The sequence below is a fragment of the Mus musculus genome, chromosome 11, assembly GCF_000001635.26.
Source record: "Mus musculus strain C57BL/6J chromosome 11, GRCm38.p6 C57BL/6J".
Classification (NCBI taxonomy): Eukaryota; Metazoa; Chordata; class Mammalia; order Rodentia; family Muridae; genus Mus; species Mus musculus.
The window spans coordinates 93986043-94011620 of record NC_000077.6 but is presented as its reverse complement, the minus strand read 5'-3'; the positions used below and the strand labels follow the sequence as shown (position 1 = coordinate 94011620).

At 43.6% G+C, this 25578-nt stretch overlaps 1 protein-coding gene across 14 annotated transcripts in view; it reads right to left on the bottom strand.

The window, feature by feature from the left end:
* Spag9 (sperm associated antigen 9) overlaps positions 1 to 15575 on the bottom strand; it is a 130048-nt gene extending 114473 nt beyond the window's left edge. For 6 of the 14 annotated variants that reach the window (XM_006534210.4, XM_006534214.4, XM_006534212.4 and 3 more), the window contains exon 1: positions 15048 to 15575. In XM_006534210.4, coding sequence (XP_006534273.1) covers positions 15048 to 15350 — 303 coding nt within the window. In that variant the 5' untranslated portion in view covers positions 15351 to 15575. The remainder of the gene's footprint in view (positions 1 to 15047) is intronic. The other 8 variants (XM_030246314.1, XM_030246315.1, XM_030246317.1 and 5 more) reach the window with 2 other exon arrangements.
* Between the last annotated feature and the right edge of the window lie 10003 nt (positions 15576 to 25578).

Below are 25578 nucleotides of genomic sequence, written 5' to 3'. Positions count from 1 at the left end.
TTTTGTTGTTCACTACTGCTTGTGACCATCGAGCTGGCCCACAAGTCTCCAGTGAGTCTCCTGTGTGGGAACCCATCTCACTATAGGAACACTGGAATTGCCAACCTGTACTCCTTACCTGGGTCTTACATGGGCTCCTAGGATTCAAACTCAGATCCTTACCCTCATGCAGCAGCCTCTTTACCAGGCAGCCATCTCCCCACCCCTCATTCACTCTTTATGAACTCAACTATTTCCATTACTTGAGATAATAACTATGCTGACAACTTCCAATTTTCTATCTCTAGTCCAAACCTGAACTTCAAATTTGCATGTCCACAGTCTACTTTCTGGGCAACATAATTTGGATTCTAATAAACACCTTAAACTGAGCTTGTTGAAACCTGATCCTCTCCAGGTCTCTGGTTCACTAAATGACTGTATCCAAGTCTAAAACTTTGGAATCAACTTTGACTCTTCTCTAATGGCTCTTATCACATCTATCAGCAAATCTATCTCATATCTGACCACCTTTCATTCTCTCTACCACAACCTGATCTGTGCCACCAATATCTACTGTATGAATTCTTGTTATAGAATTCACCTCCTAAATGATCTTCCCTTTCACCCTGATCCTCTAAAATGCAAAAGAGTTAAGAAAATCCTTTCAAAGAATATTCAGATTTTCTCTTCTTCTCAAGACCAGATACTTTATCTACCACAGCCCTTACAATGGATGTGCTGGAACCCACACAATCTTTTCCCACCATCCTACTACTTGTTTGATATCAAGCTCCTTTTGAGAGACCATAGTACTCTGAGACTTAAGGACTAATCCTTGGCACTTATTTCCTGCTATTTGAAATTCTCTCCCCTGGGTAACCATTGGCTTGCTCCCTCTTCACTTGCCCTCATGCCTTTGTTCAAACATCACCTTCCTAGTGAGACCTTCCTTATTCTCCTATCTTCCCTCCTTACTCTTTTTCAGAGTAATTATCCCCATAACCCAGTATTTTAATAGTCATATTAAAATACTAACTATTTTAATAATTTATCACATTTACTATGTGCCTGTCCTTGCCACAATGCAGGCATCATAAGGGCATTGTTTTATGTACTTATTATGTAACCCTAGTAGAAAAAGTGATGACAGGTTCTAAAATGTTTGTAATACAAATAAATCAGTAACTAACGTTTCAAAGTAAAAGCTGAAATTTACGTAGAACACTTTATACGCTACAAAGAGATGCCTTATGATTTACTAGCTGAGGAGTATAGTTCAATGGTAGAGCACTTTCCACAGAACTAACCAAAAACAAAAATGCCAAAGAACCACAAAATTGGGGCTTGGGAGAATGACGTTTCACCCAATACGGCCTTCTCTGTCCTCCCACTAATTCCCCAGCTCTTCCCTCCCGCTTTCCTGCCACAACAGCAGATGTGCAGGTCAGTCCACATTCTGCTGCACAGAGAATGTGGGATTCTAAGTTTCTTCCTCCCATTACCATCCCTCCTTTCCCCATCTCCTCTCCCTCTGAATCTCTTCCTCTTCCCTCATAGTCCCCCTTATATTTTCATGTATAACAAGGTATTTGTCTCTGTGAGCCTATCTTACTACACTTAACATGATTTTCACTTCTACACAATTTATTGCAAATGACATAAACTTATTCTTCTTTATGGCTGAATAAAACTACAAAATATACCCATATATTATATGCATAATATATATTAAATATAATAATATGCATTATATATACATTTTCTTTATTGTTTCAACTGCTGAAGAGGCATCTTGGCTGATTCTATATCTTGGTTATTATAACTAGCACAACAAGCACAATAAAAAACATTCACTAGTTTTAAAGTGCAATTTTTTAATCCTTTACTATTTATTAATCCTTAAAGTTCTTCTTTTCTTCTTTTTTATTTTGTTTGTTTGAGACAAGACTCATTGTGTAGCCCTTGATGACACAGAACTACTGTATAGTTCAAGCTGGCCTCAAATTTGAGGCAGTTTTATTACTTTAGCATTGCAAGTGCCAGGACTTTAAACACAAACTACCACACCTAACTCAAGCTTTCCAATCACTACAGAAAACACTGTTTCTGTCTATACACAAAGTTTTCCTGTGGGAAAATTTCTCTCCCTATTTCATGCTAATTCTCTTCAGTCTATGTAATCTGATGGGTGGTGACTTAATCTCCCTAGGGAGAGATGAACCAGACTGTTCAGAGTCCTTTCTGGGATAATGGTCAATCATTAGGAAAAATACTACCTGCTTTGTTTTTTAAAACATTATTGGTGGTGGTGGTGGTGGTGGTGGTGGTGTGTGTGCATGTGTGTACATGCACATGTGTGTGATGTGTTGGAGAGGGAGTTCAGATATGTCACAAAATGCAGAGGCCAAAAAATGTTGTGGAATCAATTCTTTCCTTCTACCTTTTCATAGATTATAGAGATCAAATTCAGGTTACAAGACTTATGCAGAAAGTGATAAGCCATCTCACCAATCCTGTGGTTCTGTTTATTATAATTTGTATATAACAGCATTTATGTGCAAAGTAAGATTTTAGCACCGTTACTGTAATCCATGCTTTTGTTGTTGTTTGTTGTTTAGAAATAGGAGCTCACTATGTAGTAGCTCAGGCCGTCCTGATCTGCCTGTGTGCACCTTTGGACTCTTGGCATTATAGGTATATGCTACCTTACCTGGCAACCAGAGCTATTTTTAAAAAGAAACAACCCTAAATGGATACTTATATAAAGGGCCTTCATAACTGATTTAACATGACTTACTATCGTCATACTGGCATGTTTATAGAGTTGGTCACCCTGAAGTATACTTAGCTAGTAGCATCAGAACAATCATGGTGAAGTTAGAGAACTAACAAAATTATGGTGGGTCTTTTTTTTTTTTTATCAAAACAATAAGATTTTAAAAGATGCAGTTTTCCTAATTCTAAATGACTTCACCTCTGGAAATTGTGGCTATTCACCCCCACCATAAATAGAGTTGGTTGAATACTTCCAAAATGTTATAGCATAAATCCCTCTCCCTATTCCTCTCTCCCTCCATTTTTCTCATACACTCTTTTAAGCAGACAGTAAAAGCCTGTGAATGGGAATTCTCAATATGTAATAAATAAATTCTCACTAGATACTCTTCTTCATCTTAACAGCTACCAGGCCAGCAACAATATTGATGGAACTTCAGACAGAAATCTCCTGGGAGCAACTAGACACTGCTTAAAAAAAAAAAGTAGTAGACAATACCAACTTATGTCAGGATCTCAAAAAGAATCAGCTCTCTGATGAAGCAAGATGCCTCTACGTCCACATGGCTTATAGGGACTGCTTTGCTCTACTGTTCTAGATAAAAACAAATGGGTTCTTTGAAAAGGCAAACTCCTCAGAGACTGCTGCTCTCTGGAGTAAGACACAGGAGGCCAACAAAGGTTGGAGAGCCCTTTAAATAGAATTTTGAATATAGCAATTGTCTAAAAACTTAGCACCACCAAATAACAGGCTTTCTTGCTGCCAGACATCCTCCAAGATAAACACCCTTACTTATTCTGAAGGGAAAAGAAATTATTTCCATTATATAATCATTATTTATTTTTAGTTAAATGTACTTACTTTTCAATGAAGCTTGTTTTATGAAATAAGAAAGAACTCAAGGTCATAAAAGTAACATAGGGAGGACACCCCCAAATCTAAATGTAAAAAAAAAATTGTTAATAAGTTACTTACCTCAAAAATTAGTGTAAAAAAATGAGGTTTATATCAGGCATGGTGGTTTATGTCTATAATTCTAACAGAAGATTAGAAATTCAAAGTCATTCTCAGCTACAAAGTACTTTCCACACTAGGACATCCTATCTATCTATCTATCTCTCCCTCTCCCCTGACCCTGACCACACACACACACACACAATGTCAAAATAGCTGTGGTGCTATACACCTGCAATCCCAGGACTTAGGAGACAGAGACAGGAGAGTCATATGTTCTAAACCCTAACAATGGAATCCCAATCCCTAGGACCCACAAAGTGAAAAGCAGCCCGAGAGTTGTGCCCTAACCACTACATTTGTACTTGGCATGTGCACACCCATACACATGTCATTATAAATGCAATAACAAATTAAATAAAGCAGGTGGTGGTAATGCACACCTTCAGTCCCAGCATTCAGAAGGCAGAGGCAGATGGATCTCTGAATTTCAGACCAGCCTGGTCTATAGAGTAAGTTCTATGACAGCCAGGGCTACACCAAGACCCCTTATCTTGAAAAACCAAAGCCAGGGCTAGGGAGATGGCTCAGTGGTTAAGAGCACCAACTGCTCTTCCAGAGGTCCTGAGTTCAATTCCCAGCAACCACATGACCACATGGTGGCTCACAAACATCTGTAATGGAATCTGATGTCCTCTTCTGGTATGTCTGAACAATGGTGTACTCATATACATAAATAAATCTTTTTTAAAAAAAGATTATCAGACACTTGAAACTATAACCTAAAAAAAAAAAAAAAGAGAGAGCAAAACTAGCCGGGCATGGTGGCCCACACCTTTAATCCCAGCACTTGGGAGGCAGAGGCAGGCAGATTTCTGAGTTCAAGGCCATCCTGGTCTACAGAGTGAGTTCCAGGACAGCTGGGGCTACACAGAGATACGCTGTCTCAAAAAAGAGGGAGGGAGGGAGCTAGCAAGTGAGAGAGAGAGAGAGAGAGAGAGAGAGAGAGAGAGAGAGAGGAGAGCGCAAAAAAACGATTAGAAGGGGGCAGAGGAGATTCTGAGGAAAACAGACAAAGCAGGAGAGAATGAAAACTATAATTTATACTTGTCAGAGAAAGAGAAAAGTCACTGCTCCCATAGAGCCACAGTGGGCTATTTTTAAAAGAGAGAAGGAGAAAGAAAACAAAACTAAGTATGAGGTTCCAAAAATCTAAAAGTATAAAGAAGTACCAAACACTTTCTTTTTAAAAAACTATACCTTAGGGTAACCAATAGATAAAAGGAAACACTCCTCTGTAAGAAAACCTAGCTGAAGGAAAATAAATTAGAAATAGTACCACTTCCCAACTCTCAATAAACTAATAGTAAATACTCAGTTACTGTTCAGACTTTGCTGGCTGTCTCATGAAACCTTCACAGTCAGTCTTCTAAACCAGACTTTCCAATGCTTTTCACCTGAATGATGATCTTAATGGACCATTATAAAGGTCATCAAAGAGCATAATTCAGGCTGTTCAAAAAGACAGAGAGAGAGAGAGAGAGGCAGACAGAGACACAGAGAGAGAGATAAAGACATAAAAGAATGGAACATTTGATTACTAGCTTAAACAAAACAGTCAGGAATATCATCATGCAGCTTTAGTCTAAGCACTCAGAGGCAGGTGGATCTCTGTGAGTTCAAGATCAGCCTGGTCTACATCACTAGCTTCAAGCAAGCCTAGGCTAACATAGAGAGACCCTATCTCAACCCCCAAACCCACCACCAAAAACAATCTCTGAAATTCAAAACTAGCCATGTACATTCAGGTATGGCTGCTACCAACTGAGCATATAAAACTGAATAAAAAATTCACTGAAAATGGAATTAATCAGTAAATGTGAGAAAACATATTCAACTAAAGTAGGGACTTAGGGAAAGCACATCAAAGCAAGAAGTACTTAACATACAGCAGACAGCAACAGAAACCAAAGTCTGAGAGTGACAAATGGTGACAAAGTGGAGGGAAATGAGAACTCGATTAAACTTTTTTCAAATGTTTGTATTATGTGGGTGGGTGTTTTGCATACATGTATGTTTTTGCACTGTGTGTCTGATGACAAAGAATGTTAGATACCCTTAGAATTGGAGTTACAGGAGAGAGAAAAAGTCAAAAGACTTCTGGAAAAACTTTTTGGAAGTTTTAGCATAACTTGGCACCAACAGTTAGTGACAAAAATTTGAATGCACAAAGAGAACTGTAAATGAGCTTAGGCTTAGCAATTTGACCTTTAGATATTTATCCATTTAGCCAACAGACACTTATTAAGTGCCCACTGAATGCCCAGCTTAGTGGAAGAATAAAAGCAACAGATTAATCTGATATAATAGGTGAGGTGTGAAGAAAAGGAAAGGACATTTGTTTGTGGGAGGGAATGAAACACCATAATCCATACTTAGGTGTTCATAAAAGGCAATCCAGAATTGCATCTTAAACAACAAATCAGTCCATAGGTAAAATTGGGTTGGCAGAATATCTCAGTGGGTAAAGTTGCCTGCTGCTCTAAGCCTAACTGAGTCTAATCCCAGGAATGTATGTGGTGGAAGGAGAGAGAACAGATTCCCAAAAGCTGCCTTCTGGCTGGGCAGTTGTGGCGCACGCCTTTAACCGCAGCACTTGGGAGGCAGAGGCAGGCTGATTTCTGAGTTCGAGGCCAGCCTGGTCTACAAAGTGAGTTCCAGGACAGCCAGGGCTACACAGAGAAACCCTGTCTCGAAAAACCAAAAAAATAAAAAAACCCAAAAAACAAAACAAAACAAGAAGTGCACATACACATCAACACTCACACCCTGATACACTCATACACTGATGAATCAAACTACTGAATCTGATAGTGAGTATACAGATATTCAGTGAGTGGCTTTGCAACTTGTGTGTCTGTGTGTCTGTGTGTGTACTTTTTCCTAATAATAAACAAGTGGGCTAGTTGATCATAACACTGTACTGACTATGGGGCTGGAGAGAACGTACATGTACTGCTACTCCTGTTCTCAGCCACCCATGGCAGGCAGCTCACAGCCACATGTTAACTCCAGCACCAGGGGATCCAATACCCTCTTCTGGACTCCAAGGGCACCGTGTACATTCCCACATATGACACACACATACTAGGTAAAAATTAAATCTTGGAGCTGTGGAGATGGCTCAGTGGTTAAGAGGACTGACTGCTCTTCCAAAGATCTTGAGTCAATCCCTAGCAACCAAAAATGGTAGCTCACAACCATCTGTAATGGGATCTGATGCCCTCTTCTGGTGTGTCTGAAGAGAGCGACAGTTTATGTGCATACATAAAAAAATTAAACAAACAAAAAGTTAAAAAATTAAATCTTAAAAACTATAAGTAGTAGGGACTGGATAGATAGTTCAGTAGATAAGTGCGCTTGCTGCTTTTGCAGAGGACCCAGGTTTGGTTCCCAGAACCCACCACCCACAACTCCAGTACCAGAGGACCTTCTACTGCCATCTTTGGGCATCAAGCATCTAAGTGGTTCAAGCACTAAATGCAGACAAGCAAAGACATTTCAAAGAAGGTTTTTTGGTTTTGTTTTTGCTTTAAAAAAAAAAAAGAGAGAGCCGGCGCACACCTTTAATCCCAGCACTCGGGAGGCAGAGGCAGGCAGATTTCTGAGTTCGAGGCCAACCTGGTCTACAGAGTGAGTTCCAGGACAGCCAGAGCTACACAGAGAAACCCTGTCTCGAAAAAACCAAAAAAAAAAAAAAAAAAAAAAAAAAAAAAAGGCTTACCAGCCTTGACCTCTAAATTCACTCAGTCTAGCAAATGGTGATGATGCATGGGAGGCAGAGGCAGGTGGATCTCTGTGAGCTTGAGGCCAGCCTGGGGTACAGAGTGAGCTCCAGTGCAGAGCAGCCAGGGCTGTTACACAGATAAACCTCGTCTCAAAAATAAAAATAAAATACAAATAAAAAAGAAAGTGACAGAGGCCAGTCAGTACCTTCTAGTCTCCCCATTCATGCACTGGCACATTCACTCACACATATTGACACACACAAATACATAGATCAATCTTTAAAAACAAAACCAAAAAACCAGCCAAGTCTGAATGGTGGTATATGCCTATAATCCTTGAGGCAGGACGATGAGTAACTCAAGGTTATTCCTGACTACACAGTGAGTTCCTAGGCTAGCCTGGACTACAAAGCTGTTCCTCCAGAATAATGCTCATCTTTTTGCTTTTTCTTTTCTCCACAGGTTTTTTCTGTGTGGCCCTGGCTGTCCTGAAACTAGTTCTATAGACCAGGTTGGCCTTGAATTCAGAGATCCACCTGCCAGTTCCTCCCAAGTGCTGGGATCAAAGTCATGTGCTACCATGGCCAGACTGCCGACCTTTTCCCTAAGAGGTCAGTGGCTGAGCTGACTATTGGAAAAGAGAGAAGTCATCGTTCCACTGAAGAAACAAACCACAGCATTTTATTCTATGAAGCAAAGCTCAGGTTTAATAAAGATATTTTAACACAATCTTATGCATGATGGTAAAGAGATAAAGACATATGTGAGAAAGTAATATACACCCAGGAGCACAGTGTGGGCTTCTCTAAGACAGTCATAGCAAGTGCTACAGACCCAACCATAGGTACAGGCTCCTCAAGAAAGACGTACCCAGATACAAGATTTGTTTTTTTAATTTATGTATTTCTATTTGTATGTGTGCCTGAGTGTCTGTACATGCATCACATGCATGCAAGAGCCTGACGATGTCAGAAGGGGTTGTCATATCTTCCAAAACTGGAGTTACAGGATGTTATAAGCTGCCTTGTGTGTGTCAGGAATTTATGAAATTGAGGAAACTTAGAATCATCTGAGAGATGGACCTCTGAGCATTCCTCTGGGGGATTATTTAGACTACATTGTTAATTTATATAGGAAGACCCATTTTACTGGTGGCAAGAACATTCTCCAGGCAAGGTTCCTAAACTATATAGAATAAACTGAAACTTACAAGCATGCATCCATCCTTCTGTTTCTGACTGTGCATGCAATGTGACCAGCTGCTTCAAACTCCTGCCTTGACTTCCCGGCCATGACAGACTGGGCTTTGAATTGTGAGCTACGATAAGCCCTTTCTCCCTTGGGTTGCTTTTCTTTTTAAAGATGTACTTATTTTTTATGTATGAGTGTTTTGCCTGCATATATGTGTGCATGTGTGTGTGTACCTGGTATTCATGGAGGCTAGCAGAAAGCATCAGATTCCCTGGAACTGGAGTTACAGACAGTTACGAGCCATCATGTGGGTGCTGGGAACCAAATCTGGGTCCCATGTAAGAGCAACACAGTTCTTACCTGCTGACCTATCTTTCCAACCCCCTAAGGTTGCTTTTATCAGAGTGTTATCTATCACACTGATAAGCAAGAAAAGAAACATTCCCGGGTCACTCAAACTCTCGTCACAAATAAACCAGGTGAGAGGGAGCAGCTGAGGATGACATCTAGCATCAACTCTGACCTCTTTACTTGCACACACCTGCGAACACACCCTAATGAACACGGAAACCACACACACACACATGTGAACACACCCTAATGAACACAGAAACCACACACACATGTGAACACACCCTAATGAACACGGAAACCACACACACACACATGTGAACACACCCTAATGAACACAGAAACCACACACACATGTGAACACACCCTAATGAACACGGAAACCACACACACATGTGAACACACCCTAATGAACACGGAAACCACACACACACATGTGAACACACCCTAATGAACACGGAAACCACACACACATGTGAACACACCCTAATGAACACGGAAACCACACACACATGTGAATACACCCTGAATTAACATGGAAACCACACACACATGTGAACACACCCTAATGAACACGGAAACCACACACACATGTGAATACACCCTGAATTAACATGGAAACCACACACACATGTGAACACACCCTAATGAACACGGAAACCACACACACACACATGTGAACACACCCTAATGAACACAGAAACCACACATACATGTGAACACACCCTAATGAACACGGAAACCACACACACATGTGAATACACCCTGAATTAACATGGAAACCACACACACATGTGAACACACCCTAATGAACACGGAAACCACACACACATGTGAATACACCCTAATGAATACGGAAACCACACACACATGTGAATACACCCTGAATTAACATGGAAACCACACACACATGTGAACACACCCTAATGAACACAGAAACCACACACACATGTGAACACACCCTAATGAATACGGAAACCACACACACACACATGTGAACACACCCTAATGAATACGGAAACCACACACACACACATGTGAACACACCCTAATGAACACAGAAACCACACACACATGTGAACACACCCTAATGAACACGGAAACCACACACACATGTGAATACACCCTGAATTAACATGGAAACCACACACACATGTGAACACACCCTAATGAACACGGAAACCACACACACATGTGAATATACCTCGAATTAACATGGAAACCACACACACATGTGAACACACCCTAATGAACATGGAAACCACACACACATGTGAACACACCCTAATGAACACGGAAACCACACACACATGTGAATACACCCCCGAATTAACATGGAAATGATACACATATATGTAACAAATACCACATTTTAAAAAATTAAAAGCATGTTTTAGAGTTTTTGTTTTGTTTTAAGACTAGGTCTTACTGTGCTGCGCTGGCTGTCCTCCAGAGTGCTGGGATTAAAGGTAAGTACTACCATGCCTTGCTCCGACTTTTTATTTTTATTTTTTTAAGATTTATTTATTTATTATATGTAAGTACATTGTATCTTCAGACACTCCAGAAGAGGGCATCAGATCTCATTACGGATGGTTGTGAGCCACCATGTGGTTGCTAGGATTTGAACTCAGGACCTTCAGAAGAGTAGTCAGTGCTCTTAACCACTGAGCCATCTCTCTAGCCCCCAATTTTTTTTTATGACTAATTAACAGTAGTGGTACAGACCTGTAAACCCAGCACTTGAGAGGCAGAAAAATCGTGAAATCCTCCTCAAAACAAATAAACAAAAGACTATGAAAAGACCAGACTTGGGTTAGTGAGACAATATAGCTGCTGAAGGCACTTGTCTCCAAGCCTGATGCCCTGAGGTTATCTGGGGTGTGTTAGATGTATTTATTAAAATTTTTTGAGATTTTATGTTTTTTGTGTCATTGGTATTTTGTGTGTGTGTGTGTGTGTGTGTGTGTGTGTACACTAAACCACTGAGCTATCTCTCCAGACCCAGTTTTTAAGGTTTTAATCATGACCTGTCTATGTACTGTCTGAATGTAGGTCTGTACACGTAAGTGCAGTGCTCTAGAAGATAGATCCTGGAGCTGGAATTACAAACAATTGTCAGCTGCCTATATAGGTACTAGGAACTGAACTCAGTCCTCTGGAAGAGCAGTATGTGCTCTTGACCACTGAGCCATCTCTCCAGCTCCTAAGAATTATTTCTCTATTTTAGTGTGTGTGTGTGTGTTTGCTTGTGAGTATACACACAAGTGCAGGTGTACACAGAGCCCTTAGGCCTCAGAGCCCTCTGGAGCTGGAGGTACAGCCAAATGTGAGCTGTTTGATGATGTGGGTTTTGGGAACAGAACTTGGCTCCCTTGCAAGACCAGGACCAGCCCTTTAACTGCTACTGAACCATCTCATCAGCCCCTGCTGACCTAAGTTTAATCCCCAAGAATAATTTGGTAGAATAAAAGAACTGACCTAAGTTCTCCTCTCACCTCTGCCCATGAGCCATGGCAAACTCATCCTTAAGCATGCTTAAATAAATAAATAAATAAATTTTGTTAAAGGGATGAGCCAGCCATGGTAGCAAATTACTATAATCACCTATACTCAGATCCTAGAAAGCTGAGACACAATTGTCAGGAATCTGCAGCCAGAAATTCTAAGTTCTAGACCAGCCTTGGAAAGAGAGTAACCCAGTCTCTCCCCACACCCTTCAAAAAAGCAAATAAATGGATTCAGGAGGGCCACCCAATATTTCATTACACAATGGACAAGAAAGGTATTTAAACTGAGCATATAATTGACAGGAACTGGCTGAGAATGGCAGTATAAGCCTGTAACCTCAAGACTTGGAAGGCTGAAGCAAACAAATTTCAAGTTCAAGGCTGATGTGGGTACAGAGCAGGTTTATATAGAAAGAAAGCACAGGCTAAGACTAAAGAAAGAAGGATGAGGGTGAGGAGGAGGGAAGGAAGGAAGAAAAAGGGAGGGAAAAAGGGAGGAAGAAAAGAGCTCACCAGGTTAAACTCTGGGGAAGACATTGTGTGGCAAGGGTGTAACAAGAGCAAAAGTATCTGCCAGGCCTGGGTTAAAGGAAAGCTGCATGGCAGGGAACCAAGGGCAAGAGTGTCCAGTGAAAGCATTTATTACCATTTGACACTGGCCCAAAACTATGTAAAACTCTGCCTTTCTCTATGTATTTTATTTGCTGATGTTTGGTGCTGGAGGTAACTTTTTACAGTGCTGTGGACTGAGCCCAGACAGAATGCTAGGCAGGCACTCTACCACTAAGCTATACTCCAGTTCCCAAAACAGCATGTGAGTACACTGTGGTTCTCTTCAGACACACCAGAAGAGGGCATCCAATTCCATTACAGATGGTTATAAACCACTATGTGTTTGTTGGGAATTAAACTCAGGACCTCAGGAAGAGAAGTCAGGGCTCTTAACTGCTGAGCCACCTTTCCACTCCACCCGACCTCCAAAAAGCAGTTCTAAAAGGAGTCACTAAAACAACAAACCAACTACACACATACACAATTCAAATAAAAGCAAAAAAAAGTGGAGTACATTCAAATTAAGTACAACCATTATAATAGAAATTACATTCCTGCCCCCTCTCTGGCAATTTCTGCAAGCAAGAGATTACAGCACCTCATAGGTTCCTTAACACCTTCACCATTCCCAGGCCTTCTTAAGTTCCCACAAAGATACCCAAAATTTACTTTATGCTCTAGAGATGAACAATTACCATGCTTTCAAATTACTTTGTAAATACCCTCCCTGGAGCACTTCTGCTATAAGCACATGCTCTTAATCTCTGGGTTAAAGGCACTGAGCATTCAGGGAGAGAATTAAACAGGATCCACTCTGTACACTGGCCTGGAAGACTGAACTCCTAGGTATAGGCAAAACCGCTTAGCATCTTCCATGAGTAGTGCTGCTGCTGCTGCTGCTGCTGCTGCTGTTGCTGCTGCTGCTGGGGTTTTATGTTTGTGGTTAGGGCAGGGTTCGTCTAGCATCTCATCAGTGCTGTTAATTCTCAGGTCAGGAGTCTACCCAAACATTTCATTATGGAGATGTGACAGATTTAACTAAGAAGTATAAATGTTAAAGAAACCTAGTGAACAGACTGTTTTTAAAGTCATTTACTTAAATAAATATAAGCCGGACAGAGGTGGTGCATGCCTTTGATCCCAGCATTAGGTAGGCAGTGACAGGGGGATCTCTGTGAGTCCCAGGCCAGCCTGGTCTACAGAGCAAGCTCCAGGATAGCCAGCCAGGGCCACACACTGAAACCCTGTCTTGAAAAACCAAAATAAATGAACAAATAAAGAAAAATAAAGAAAACAAAGCCTAGCAGTTTTATTTTCTGATTCTGTAACCTGTAACAGCTGGTTTTCTTGGACTGTGTAACCTCGGCACTTCATCCTGTCCGCAGGCTAAGGCTGGAGGGAACATTTCCTTTTTTTTTTTAACCAGAGGTAATAGGTTACATTGAACTTGCTCCTAATCTGTGTATATTTGGCCCCACTCTCTTCCAACTGCATCCACATCATGACAAAAGTCTGTATCAGTGGCAAGTGGCACCCAAGTGGCACGCCACCTTAAAGGCCTTGATCTGTTTTATAAACCAAGAAACTAACGGGGCTGTGGCCTTGTCTTCTTTTCAACCCTCCCTCCGTGTTTATTTGTAAACATACTCTTGAAATAAAGTCAATTTTGTTTGGCAAATTCAATGCCTTTCTTTAAGATAGGTGGACTGCAAAATCTCAATTACAAAGCGCCACTATAATCATGACTTTAAAAAAAAAAAAAAAGAATCATTTACCTGAATGCAGAGGCACAAATAACAAAATAAACTGCCTATTTAATGCTAGGAACTGAGCTGCCAAACAAATGTCACATTCTTCTACCGCGTCATGTAGTTTTGAAAAACAACACGTGGTTCCTTCGATAATTAGTCTCCTTCAATCACCATGTATTTAGCTAGGTACAGTAGATGTCTGGCACAAAAACAAGGAGAGCATTTTGACTGCCGAAGAAAGGTTCTTCAGAAACAATGCCAGGGCGCTCAGCCTGCAGGCTAAAATCCTGAACTCGCTCAAAAAGCTAGAGGATCATTTACAGCCCAGGATCCAAAAAGGCTCACACACTCAGGTGACGAGTACAAAGGTCACCGCTCAGGTGTTCGAGCAAAGAGCCAGCCAAGTGCACTTAGAAACTGCAGGATGCAAAGCAAACGCAGACAGGACAAGTGTTGTAACACTCACCCACACCTTCTCAACCCCGCCCCCCAGTCTTTATAAATAGAGGAGGCTGTCAGGGAACTGTCCAAGGTTACCACCTGACACGAAGGAGGAACATTCCTCTGTGAGGAACATTAATAAAGTAAATGAATGTACTGTATGTACTTACTGGACTCTGCTAGTCGACTTCTAAGTGGTTGACTAAGTGTTAAAATTAAATGGAAAAAAAAAAAAAGGGTACATAGGTAGACTTCCTTCTCAAGAGGATCTAAATGTCAAGAAGAAACTGACCGAAAGAGGGAGATCTCTAACTTCCCAAAGCAGCAGCAGCCCCCCCTGGAAAGGTACCGAAGCCAGCGGAACTGACACGGGCAGGACAGCACTGCCCCTCCCCATGCTAAAAGTTTGAACCCGCACCCGACTATCCTACGGTGGTCGGAAACTTCCCTAAACAAGAAGCAACCAGACACCCTCAAGTCTCCGCCCTCGGGCAGTCCCAGGTGCCCTCAGATGCCAGAGTGTCGCTTCCTCCCCCGGCCTTCCTCCCACTTCACCCCTCTCCTGGACACTCGCTGGCCTGCCTAGGCTTCCAGCACCGGCCAGTGTCCCGGGGTCCCGAGACGCTGCGGAGCACTGTCCCGGGCCCTGGATTCGGGCCTGCCCTTCAGGAGTCCACCCTGGCGCGTTGGTGCGCCTGGCGCGCCCAGCGTCCCCAGCCCGGCTGCGACCCCCGCCCCCGCCGGCCCTCACCTCCTCGGCGTGCTTGCGCAGCGCCTTCTCCCGCTCGTACTGGGTGATGAGCTGCTCGTTGTCGTCCCGCAGCAGCTCCAGCTCCACCTGGTGCTCCTGGTCCTGCGCGAACACCGAGTCCAGGTTCTCCAGCACGGCCACCACCAGTGGCATCAGCTCCTTGACCACCTCCTCATCGTAGCGCCCGATGAGCCGCTCGAACTCGCGGTAGATGGAGCCGGCCAGGCCGGACACCCGCTCTGACATCACGGCCCCGGAGCCTCCGGGCTCCTCCTGGTATACCACACCGTCCTCCAGCTCCATGGTGGCGGGCGGGCGGGCGGCCCCGGGCGTCGCCGGCTGAGGGGTGGCACGGGCCCGCACGGGACGGGCCCGGCGGAGGCTGGGGCTGGGGCTGGGCCCCGCGGGGTGGGGGCCGGAGCCCTGGCCAAGGAGGGGAGGGGTGGGGTGAGCGCACTCGCCCCAACCGCCGCTGCACCAACTGCCGGGGCGGCCCGGCCGCGCGCGCTACGCGTCACCCGTGGGGCGGGGCCAGCGCCGCGTCGCCCCGGTGGGCGGGGCCCCGCGGGAGGCCAGGCGCGGACGAGGGGCGGGGCCTGGCGGCGGCGTGCGCCGGCTGTGACGCCAACACCCGGCGCCGCGCGCGCGCGGACCGAGAGGTGAGAGGTGGAGGAAGTGACAGCCGGAGGCTGCGTTGGCTGGGCGTTCCCAGAGGAAAGGGAGGGGCTCTGAAGACTGACAACTTTCCCCAGGAGGCTGCAAGCGTTTTCTTCGCCTTTTTACGGCTCATCCCGCGCCTTCTTGGTGCGCCAGACGTGTGGACCCTGCTTAACAGACAAAGAAACTAGGGCCAGGGAAGTTGCGGGTTAGTCAAGGTCATACCGCTAGAACAGGAAAGAGGCAGAGGCGAGACTCTCTCTACTTCCTACTGAGAATTCTGGACTCAAAGGAAAACAGTGGATGAGGGAAAAAGCTGTAACTAGAATGACTGCCTAGAGGATCAGGTTGCCTCGAGTACGATAGTACACTTTGATGTTAAGGAAGAGTAAGGATAGCCTTAACCAGAAGAGCGAAGCGTCTGGAGAAGGGAAAATGAGTACCACTTTTTGCATTTTGCCAAACACTGGGTCCCTCTGCTCCCTGCCTATGAGAAAGACAGTTCTAGGCTGCAGCCACTACCACCGGTCCCTCTCTGATCTTGAGAGGGAGGTGGGGCTGGGAAGTGAGAGAAGAAGCAGAGGAGGCTATGGGGTGGAGTCAGTGGTGGAATAAGTCCCATGATACATGAAGTCACCTATCTTGGGAGTGCGTCACTCGTGGGGAATGCCACAACACCCTAGCCTTGGGCAGGCTGAGTCAGAGATTACTTCCGTGTATTCTCATCTTCCAGTCTCAAGTTTGGCGGAAGACACTCGCAAAAGCCTCTTCCCTTTGCCATAGCTGACTCAGATACACCGACTCCGACTCATCTAAATATATGGGAAGAACAGAGAGGATTTAAATAGACAAGTTATTAGGGAGAAGACTGGCTACCTCCCGGAGTCCTAAATACCCTGTTTGGTGTTTAGAAGTTTCAGATCATCCCCAAAGTCTCCCACACTTCCATCTCCCTGGAAACCACCAAAAGCTCTGTGGAGGTTGACCCAGTGCAAAAGGACAAAGATGAAAACTGTCAAAACAATTTCCCGAACCCCTGCGCCACTACCCTTAGTTTGTGCTCTCCCTGTCTCCCTTCCTCACCCTTACTTTGTGTATATGTCTGGATTCTAGGAATGCTGCCCAGCTAGTTGAGTATGAGCTCAAAATGCCCTATCGATTTTTAAAAAGAACTTTATTGTTTTGTTTTGTGAACTAATGTTTTGCCTGTGTGCATGTCTGGGCACCAGTCCTGTGCAGAGCCTGCCGACGGTGTCCTGTCAGCTAGAACTGGAGTTTTAGCTGGTTGTGAGCCTCTATGTATGTGGTGGGAATCAAACCCTGGTCTTCTGCAAGAGCAGCCAGTCCTCTTAACTGCTGAGCCTATTTCTTCAGGCACCTATCACTTCTTAATCTCACCTTGAAAACGGAGGAAATCTTGCTATGAATATTCTCTCTCCCTTCCCTACCCCTTCATGAGTGACGCCACTCAGTCTTCCTAAGTAACTCTGTTTTCCTGGGAGTCAGAGATGGAAGACTTAGAGCAAGAGTTGTTTTTTGTATTTCTACAACATTATTGTATACTTAAGAATGCTTAAAGAAAAATGTTTTTTATGTTTGCTCCTTTGTGTTTGTTTTTGTTTTGTTTTTCAAGACAGGGTTTTTCTGTGTAGCCCTGGCTGTCCTGGAACTCACTCTGTAGACCAGGCTGACTTTAAACATATAGCCATCTGCCTGTCTCTGTCTCCTGAGTGCTGGTACTAAAGGCATGTGCCACTACTTTTTTCTAATTATTGCATTTTGTTTGTGGAGGCCAGAGTCAGTTCTTTTCCTTCCACCATGTAAATCCCAGGCATTCAATTCAAGTCACCAGTCTAGGAAAACTGTAAGCTCCAGGCCAACCTGGACCACAGGAAAAACCTTGCTTCAATGCATAAAATGTAGGGGTCAGTGAAATGGCTCAGCAGGTGAGGGTGCCTGCTACCACCTTCTGGCGACCCGAGTTCAATCCCATGCCTTACAGGGGAGGAAGAGAGGACCACCTCCCACAAGTTGTCCTCTAACCTTCACTCACCTGATGCAGCACATACATAAATAGAATGTAATTTTAGGTTTTTCTATTACTAGAAGAGTAGAGTGGAGAGATTCCTTAGTGTTTAAGACAGGTACTGGTCTCTGTCAAAAAAAAAAAAAAAACCAAAAAAAAAAAAAAAAACTAACAAGTACTGCTCCTGCTGTGAAGTCAGGTTCAGGCAGCTCACAACCACCTGTAACTCCAACTCCAGGGAATCCAGAAACCACTTCTGGCCACTAAGAAGCACTGCACTTCATACATACATGCACACACACACACACACACACACACACACACACTCCACAAATACAGGCATAATGGGAAAAATAAACAGAGCTTGAGGAAAGGCCCATACCACCAAGCCTTAAACCTTGAGTTTGGGCACCAGACACATATGATAGGAGAAAAACAACCCTTGACATTCCTTCTGACACCTCCACATGTGTTCCTGCCTCAAATAAATACAACTTAAAATACTTTTTAGGTTTTCTTTCTTCCTTCCTTCCTTCCTTTCTTTTTTACTTTCTTTTCTTTCCTTTTCTTTTCTTTCTTTTTTTCTTTTTTTCTTTTTTTTTTTTTTTTTGAGACAGAGTTTCTGTGTATAGTGCTGGCTGTTCTTGAGCTCTCTCTTTAATGCAGGCTGACCTTGAAGTCACTCCAGTATTGGGATGAAAGGTGTGCACCACGACCGTGTGGCTACAATGAAATGTTCTCATTAAAATCACGGATGAGAGAGATGGCCTAGCAGTCAAGAGTGCTCATTGCTCTTGCAGAGGACCACAGTTAGGTTCCCAGCGCTTGTCTGTCTCCAGCAGCACACAACCTCCTGCAACTCCACCTCCAAAACACCTGACTCTTGGCCCTGTGGGCACCTACATACATGTGGCACACCCTCTGTGGGTACCTACATACATGTGGCTCACCCTCTGTGGGCACCTACATACATGTGGCTCACCCTCTGTGGGCACCCCTCTGTGGGCACCTACATACATGTGACTCACCCTCTGTGGGCGCCTATATACATGTGGCACACCCTCTCAGCACATCCACACACAAATCTTAAAAAGAAAACTAAGGAACAGGGGCTGGAGAGATGGCTCAGCAGATAAGAGCACTGGTTTCTCTCCCAGAGGACCCAGGTTCAGTTCCCAGCATGGTGGCTCACAGCCATCCCTAGAATCAGTTCCAGGAGATCTAGTGTTTTCTTCTGATCTCTTCAGACATCAGATGCACTCATAAAACATGTACATGCATGCAGCAAAACACTCATACATATCAATCTTAAAAAAAAAAAAAAGCAAACTGGGGGCTGAAGAGATGGTATGTGCTCTATCTGCATGCACACCAGGAGAGGGGATCAGATCCCATTACAGATGGTTGTGAGCTAACGTGTTTGCTGAGAGTGTATGTGTACTACATGTAATAAAGTGTGTAGTGGAATCGTATTCAGTAATAAAGTACATACTGCAACATGGATGAATGTCAAAAACATACACTAAATGAAATATATGATCTCATTCATATGAAATGTCTGTAATTGTTGAATCTAGAGACACAGTAAATTAGTGGTTACCTGAATTGTGTGATAATGATAAATGGGAGTGACCAATAATGAGTGTGGAATTTCCTTTGAGGTAATAGAAATGTTCTAAAGTTGAAGTGATGCACAACTCTGTCAATATATCAAAAGGCATTCTATTCTACACTTAAGTTGTATGGTATCTGAGCTAAATCTCAATGGAGCTAATAAAGGCAAGTGTGGTGGCTCACATCTGTAATACCAGCACTGGGGGCGCTGAGACACAGGATCGTGAATTGGAAGCCAACCTGTGTTATTCAGTAGTTAGTACCAAATATGCTTGGGATACAGAATAAAACTGTGTGTCAAAACATACAAACACACAGAGATAGAGGAAAGACAGACAGACAGACAGACAGACAGACAGAGGGGGAGGGATAGAACATGGAAAGATAGTTTAATGGTGCTTATTTATTGTACACTAGGCTAGATTCAATTGCCAGCACTTCGATAAATAAGTGAAACAATACTGTGAATTTCGGGACAAGTAGATCCAATGGAACAGCGTAACCTGGTGCAAGAGAGTTGAAAGGAAATGGCTTTGAAGTGGAGAACCTTGTAGTAGCCTGTGTCCTGTCATGGCAAACAACTTTGGTGGTGGGGGTGGGGGGGAGGACCAACTAATAATTACTAAGTACCTGTTGGGTACAAGTCACCACATAAAGACTAGTGAACCTCAGTTTATTTGTGGAATTTGGGGATTTGTTAAAGACCAGGGTTTTCCTTTCATTCTAAAGTTCTGCTGCTGAGGGCCAGCAAGATGGTTGAGTGAGTAAAGCCACTTCTGCCAAGCGTGGTGCTGTGCATCAACTCCTAGTGCACACAAGGAAGCAGCGAGGTTGCTCCACAAGTTGTCTTCTGACCGCTACACACATACTATGGCGCTTCCGTGTGAAATTATAAATTAATGTAATATATAAATGTAATATATAATAAATATATTACAATAATGCAATTATAGATTAAATGTATTTATAAATTAATATTTATAAATGTAATTATAAATTAAAATTGTGGAGCCAATGCCTGCCTTTAATCCCAGCACTTGTGAGGCAGAGGCAAGTGGATCTCTGCGAGTTTGAGATGAACCTGGTCTACAAAGCAATTTCCCAGATCACCCAGAGCTGTTATATAGAGAAACCCTATCTTGAAAAGCCAATAAATAGGGCTAGAGAGATGGCTCAGAGGTTAAGATCACTAACTGCTCTTCCAGAGGTCCTGAGTTCAATTCCCAGCAGCCACTTGGTGGCTCACAACCATCTGTCATGGGATCAGTTGCCCTCTTCTGGTGTGTCTGAAGGCAGCTACAATGTACTTACATAAGTAAAATAAATAAATCTTTTTTAAAAAGAAAAACCAATAAATAATTATGGTTCTGGTCAGATACAGTTACACAGGAGTGTATACCCAACCCTTGGGAATTTTGAAGCAGGAGGATCAGAAGTTCAAGGTTAACTTCAGCCACACAGTGACTTCCAGGCCAGCTTGGGCTACATAAGACTACATCAAAAATGAGTGAATAAATGAAGGAAGGAATAAATAAGTGAATAAATAAATAGAGATGTATGCAGTGAGGATTCTAAAATTTTGGTTTCCTAAAAAGACACAAATATTATATAAGACTATGTTTTCTTTTTTTCTTTTCTTTTGTTTTAAAATAGCATTGGTTCACTTTTCCATGGCGAAGCACCAGTAGCCCTGAGAACAGCTTGGACTTTGAGACTCATTTCTCCACCTATTCCTGATCGTATGATTTGGCGCTCTCTAGCTCTATGTAGTAAGGTTGAACCAGGTTGTATTATTGGTGCTTTGAATGCTGTCATTCTCGCACTCTCACGCTTGCTCAAAAAAGAAAAAAATGCTGCTGAGGAAAGGTTCTCGAATGCCTGCGGAGCAAGTCTGATGGAGTCATTATGCCGAAGAGCACCTATGCATTCAAATCATTCACAAGGCGCTTCTTGAGATTTTTCTCCAGGGACAGGAAAGGTGGTATCTCAAAAGCGGCCTGCGGTAGAGCAGTTGTTCCATCCACGCACTGTTCCAAATATTGTTTGATCAGAATGCATGTAGTAGTCATTTGAGCATATGATGCTACCATCCCAATCTGGCCCATGACTTCCTTTCCAGGGGACTGGAATTTAGTGGATAAGAATCCAAACAGCAAGAACAGGGCTGGGAGTTGAGACAATCAATGGGAGCACTTGGTGGGTAGGTGTGTTGCAGTGTCAGTGTGGCCAGATTTTCCCAAGGTGACCATGAAGGTCTTAATTTTCGGCATTTGATTTGCTCCGGCCCACTTCAGATCTTCTCAGACAATCCAGCAAGTCCAATCAGGACCAACGATGGAAGACATTTCAAGAGATGTGAGAACTCGTCCCTTAACACCTTCTTTGCAGAATGCTGATGTCTCATAAGCAGCCCCATCTTTACTCTGCACAGGTGATGTGAGATGTGACACTCAGAGACTTCAGCCGCTGCCCGAGACTCCCACACCTCTGGGAATAGTTAGCACACAAATAGCAAGCTGCCAGTGGATGTAGCCTAGACAGCATATTGATATCAATTTCCCTCTTCTTGCTGACTCCTGGGTGAGGGTCTGTTGCATCTCTAGAATATTCTCTCTCTCCTCTCCCTCTCTTTGTGTCTCCACTGTTTCTCTCTCATTCCCCTTCCCTCTCTCCTTCTCCATGGCAACTTCCCTTGCCTCCTTCCTTGGGGCCAGTGAACTCATCTGGCAAGACCAGCCTCCCAATCAACCTGAGTGTGTGTGTGTGTGTGTGTGTGTGTGTGTGTGTGTGCAATGCATATTAATGACACTCTCTGAATCAAAGTCCCTGTCTCAGAGAGAACAAAAAGTTAAAAATTCTTAAAATAAAAATAAAATGGATGGTTAAGATGGCTGGGCACATAAAGCTCTTGCCAAGCGAGCCTAATGCCCTGAGTTTGACTTCTGGAAGCCATGGTGGATGGTTGACTTCAGAAAGTTTTCCTCTGACCTCTATCCACATGTGTACAGGGCCACACACATGCTGGTGCTCATATGTCTTTAGTGTACATCATACACAACACACACACACACACAGGTTAATAGTAAAATTCTGACTCTGTTTTTAGTAGCAGTAACAGGAACCTGGTAGTGAGTTCCTAATTATATAGGCAATGGTAGACCTCTGATTCCCAGAATTTATCTCTAACCCCCAAGGACTGAGAGTCTCATAAAGACCAAGAATTATCGGGGAAAAACAAGTCTCAGTGTGGACTTTGGAGTGTGTTTACTTTTGATTCCTGAAGGAAAGGAAATTCCATTCCAAGAGATTCCTTACCCTTGCAGAAATTGAGGAGACTGTAAGGCGAGGAGATGGGGGTGGGGAGTTGATGAGGGAAGGAAGGGAGGAGTTTCTTCCGAAGCACAATAGTTATCATCCGGGGAAGGCTGGAGTTACCAGTCCAGTTGTGTAGCCAGCCTTACAAACCTGCTGTAGTTATTTCTATCTGACACTAAGTTTTTCTTGCTTTACTCGCGTGTTTTCCCACCTAGGAAGAGAGAGGAAGTCACTGAAAGAAAGAGAGCTCTCAGGGCTCAGGCCTGCTGGTATGGCTGTGTGCAAAGCCAAGTGACTCATTGCTCCATACGAACTGCAACATGTCTGGAGAGGCAGTTGATTATGGAATGTTGGATTCCTGATAAGTGTCAGAGTATTTTTTCAGAGTGTTCCATGGCTCTTTCTTTTGAAAGGCTTGTTTCTGTTGTTGGCAGTGCCGTGGACTTGCTAGATAAGTGCCGCTGAGCTGCACCTGCGCCCCCCCCAAACATTCTGTAAACAGATTTCATGGGGACGACCTTGCAGATCCATTCTTGTTAAGAGTTGACTTCTGCCAAGCAGAGTTGCTCACCGCTGTAATCCTAGGACCCCAGAGGTTGAGCTGGAAGGTTAGCATAAGTGAGAAGCCAACCTTGGCTACACAGTGAGTTCCAGTACAGCCTGGGATCAGAGCTGCAGGGTGAGAGCCTTTGGGGGGCAGGGAGGTGAGATGAAAGGCAGAACGCTAGTAAGCTAGCTAGAACCTGTCCTCAAGTTGCCACATCACCAGGGGGATGACTATATATGAAATCAGTCTACACACTCTAAAGTGAAGGTACAAAAGTGAGAAGCAACTTCTCTTCCTCAAAAAAGGAAAATTAAATAAATGAAGAAACGAAATCTAAGATGAGGTCAGTCCATGAGCAGAAACAGGATGTGAGCAAACTGAATCACAATACCTTGCTGTCGAAAACATTTTCTATGTAAGATATGCAGCTTATCTGGGAGGAAAGGAAAACAGAAAAAGAGGGGCTGATTGGAACAAGGGTGGTGTCTGGTCAGAAGGGAAATAGTCCAATAGAGCCTTGGTGACCTTTGTCACTTTTCCTCCATGCAGCCACGTATGAAAAATGACTCAGCTAGTCTGACACCAGTGGCATATTTTTAGCAGGGACAACAGAGCCAGATGAAAACCTAAGCGTACTCCCCGTTTGCCAACCAACAGCCTCACACATCCGAGGCAGGGAAGAAAGACTCATCTACCTAGTTCAGTTTACCAAGGGACAGCAGAGAGTCTGTAACTTCCACCGTCTAGCTACCTTTGCTTTTGTGTTTTCACAGAGGGCCAGAAACTCCACAGGACAGTAACTTCCTGAGATGTCAGCCTTCTGTGGCTTGTCAGTCAGCACTGAGTGACACCCAAGCCCATCATTTTACAATGGAAGGACCATCTGAAGTTTATGGTCATGTTGGAACCAATGTCTAGTGACTGTCAGCTCAGAGCCCCATTACACATCTATTGCTTCAAGTTCCCAAGTCAGAGGCCCAGCTCAGCAGGTAAAAGTGCTCGATACACTGGGCACAGTGGCAGGCAGTTAGGCAGTTGCATTTAATCCCAGCACTCAGGAGGCAGAGAGACAGGTGGGGCTCTGTGAGTTTGAGGCCAGCCTGATCTACATAGCAAGTTCCAGACTAACAGGGGCATACATAGAGAGAAACCCTGACACGCTTACAAAAAAGTGCTTATCCAGCAAGCCTTGTGACCTGAGTTTAGTATTCTCCCACTCATGAGTGCATGTATGAGTGCACATGTGTGTGCACATACACCTACTCACCCACACACTAAGCTTTCAAGTTCCTGTTTTAATCTATGTGCTGCCAAAGCGAGCACTACTTTCAAGTTCATAAGTCAAAGACAATATCTCATTGAGCATGAGATCGTGGGTCTGAACAAGGAGGATTCATCCCTGTAGGCATCCCTTCTAACACAAGAATTTTATATGTAAGGAAAGAATATGTTTGCCCTGGGGGCACAGGCTTATAAGTTTAGGTGACTGAAGCAGGAGGATCGTGACTTTGAGGTCAACCTGGACTAAATTATTGAATTCTAAGCCAGCATGAGCTATATAAGAAGACTGTGTCTCAAAACAACAAAGAAAAAGGAGAAAAGAAAGAAAGAAAGAGGAATTGTTTAAAAACTGTTATGGGAGCCAGGCATGGTGGCACTTAATCCCAGCACTCGGGAAGCAGAGGCAGGTGGATTTCTGAGTTTGAGGCCAGCCTGGTCTACAAAGTGAGTTCCAGGACAGCCAGGACTACACAGAGAAACCCTGTCTTGGAAAAACAAAACAAAACAAAGCAAAACAAAACAAAACAAAAACAAAAACAAAAACAAAAAAAACCTGTTATGGGAGCTTTAGGAATACTGTGGTCTCACACTTGCAGCTGTTCAAGAATAGCATGAGGATGAAGAGATGACTCAGCAGTTAAGAACACTGCCTGCTTTTCCAGAAGACAGGGTTCAGTGCCCAGCATCCAGATTGGGGCTCACAGTGGTAACTCCAGTTCCAGGGCATCTGCTGCTCTCTTCTGGCTCCAGGCATGCCCATGGTGTACAGAGAGCTATGCATGCAAAATGCTCAATCACAGGAAATAATAACAACAACAACAACAACAATAAGAGAGCAGCTTGAACAGCACATTAAGGATGTGGCCCAAGGTCGTAAAATGGGAGTAGGAATACCTGAATTTTAAGATCTTATCTCTAAGATGCAAATGTGGCAGCTCGTACCTATCGTGCCTGCATTTGAGAGGCAGAGGCAGGAGGGTCATCCAAAGTTTAAGGCCATCTGGACCTATATAGAGAGTTCCAGGACAGCCAGAACTTCATAATGACATCCTATCTTTAAAAACAAAAACAAAAACGTCCTGGGTTCCAGG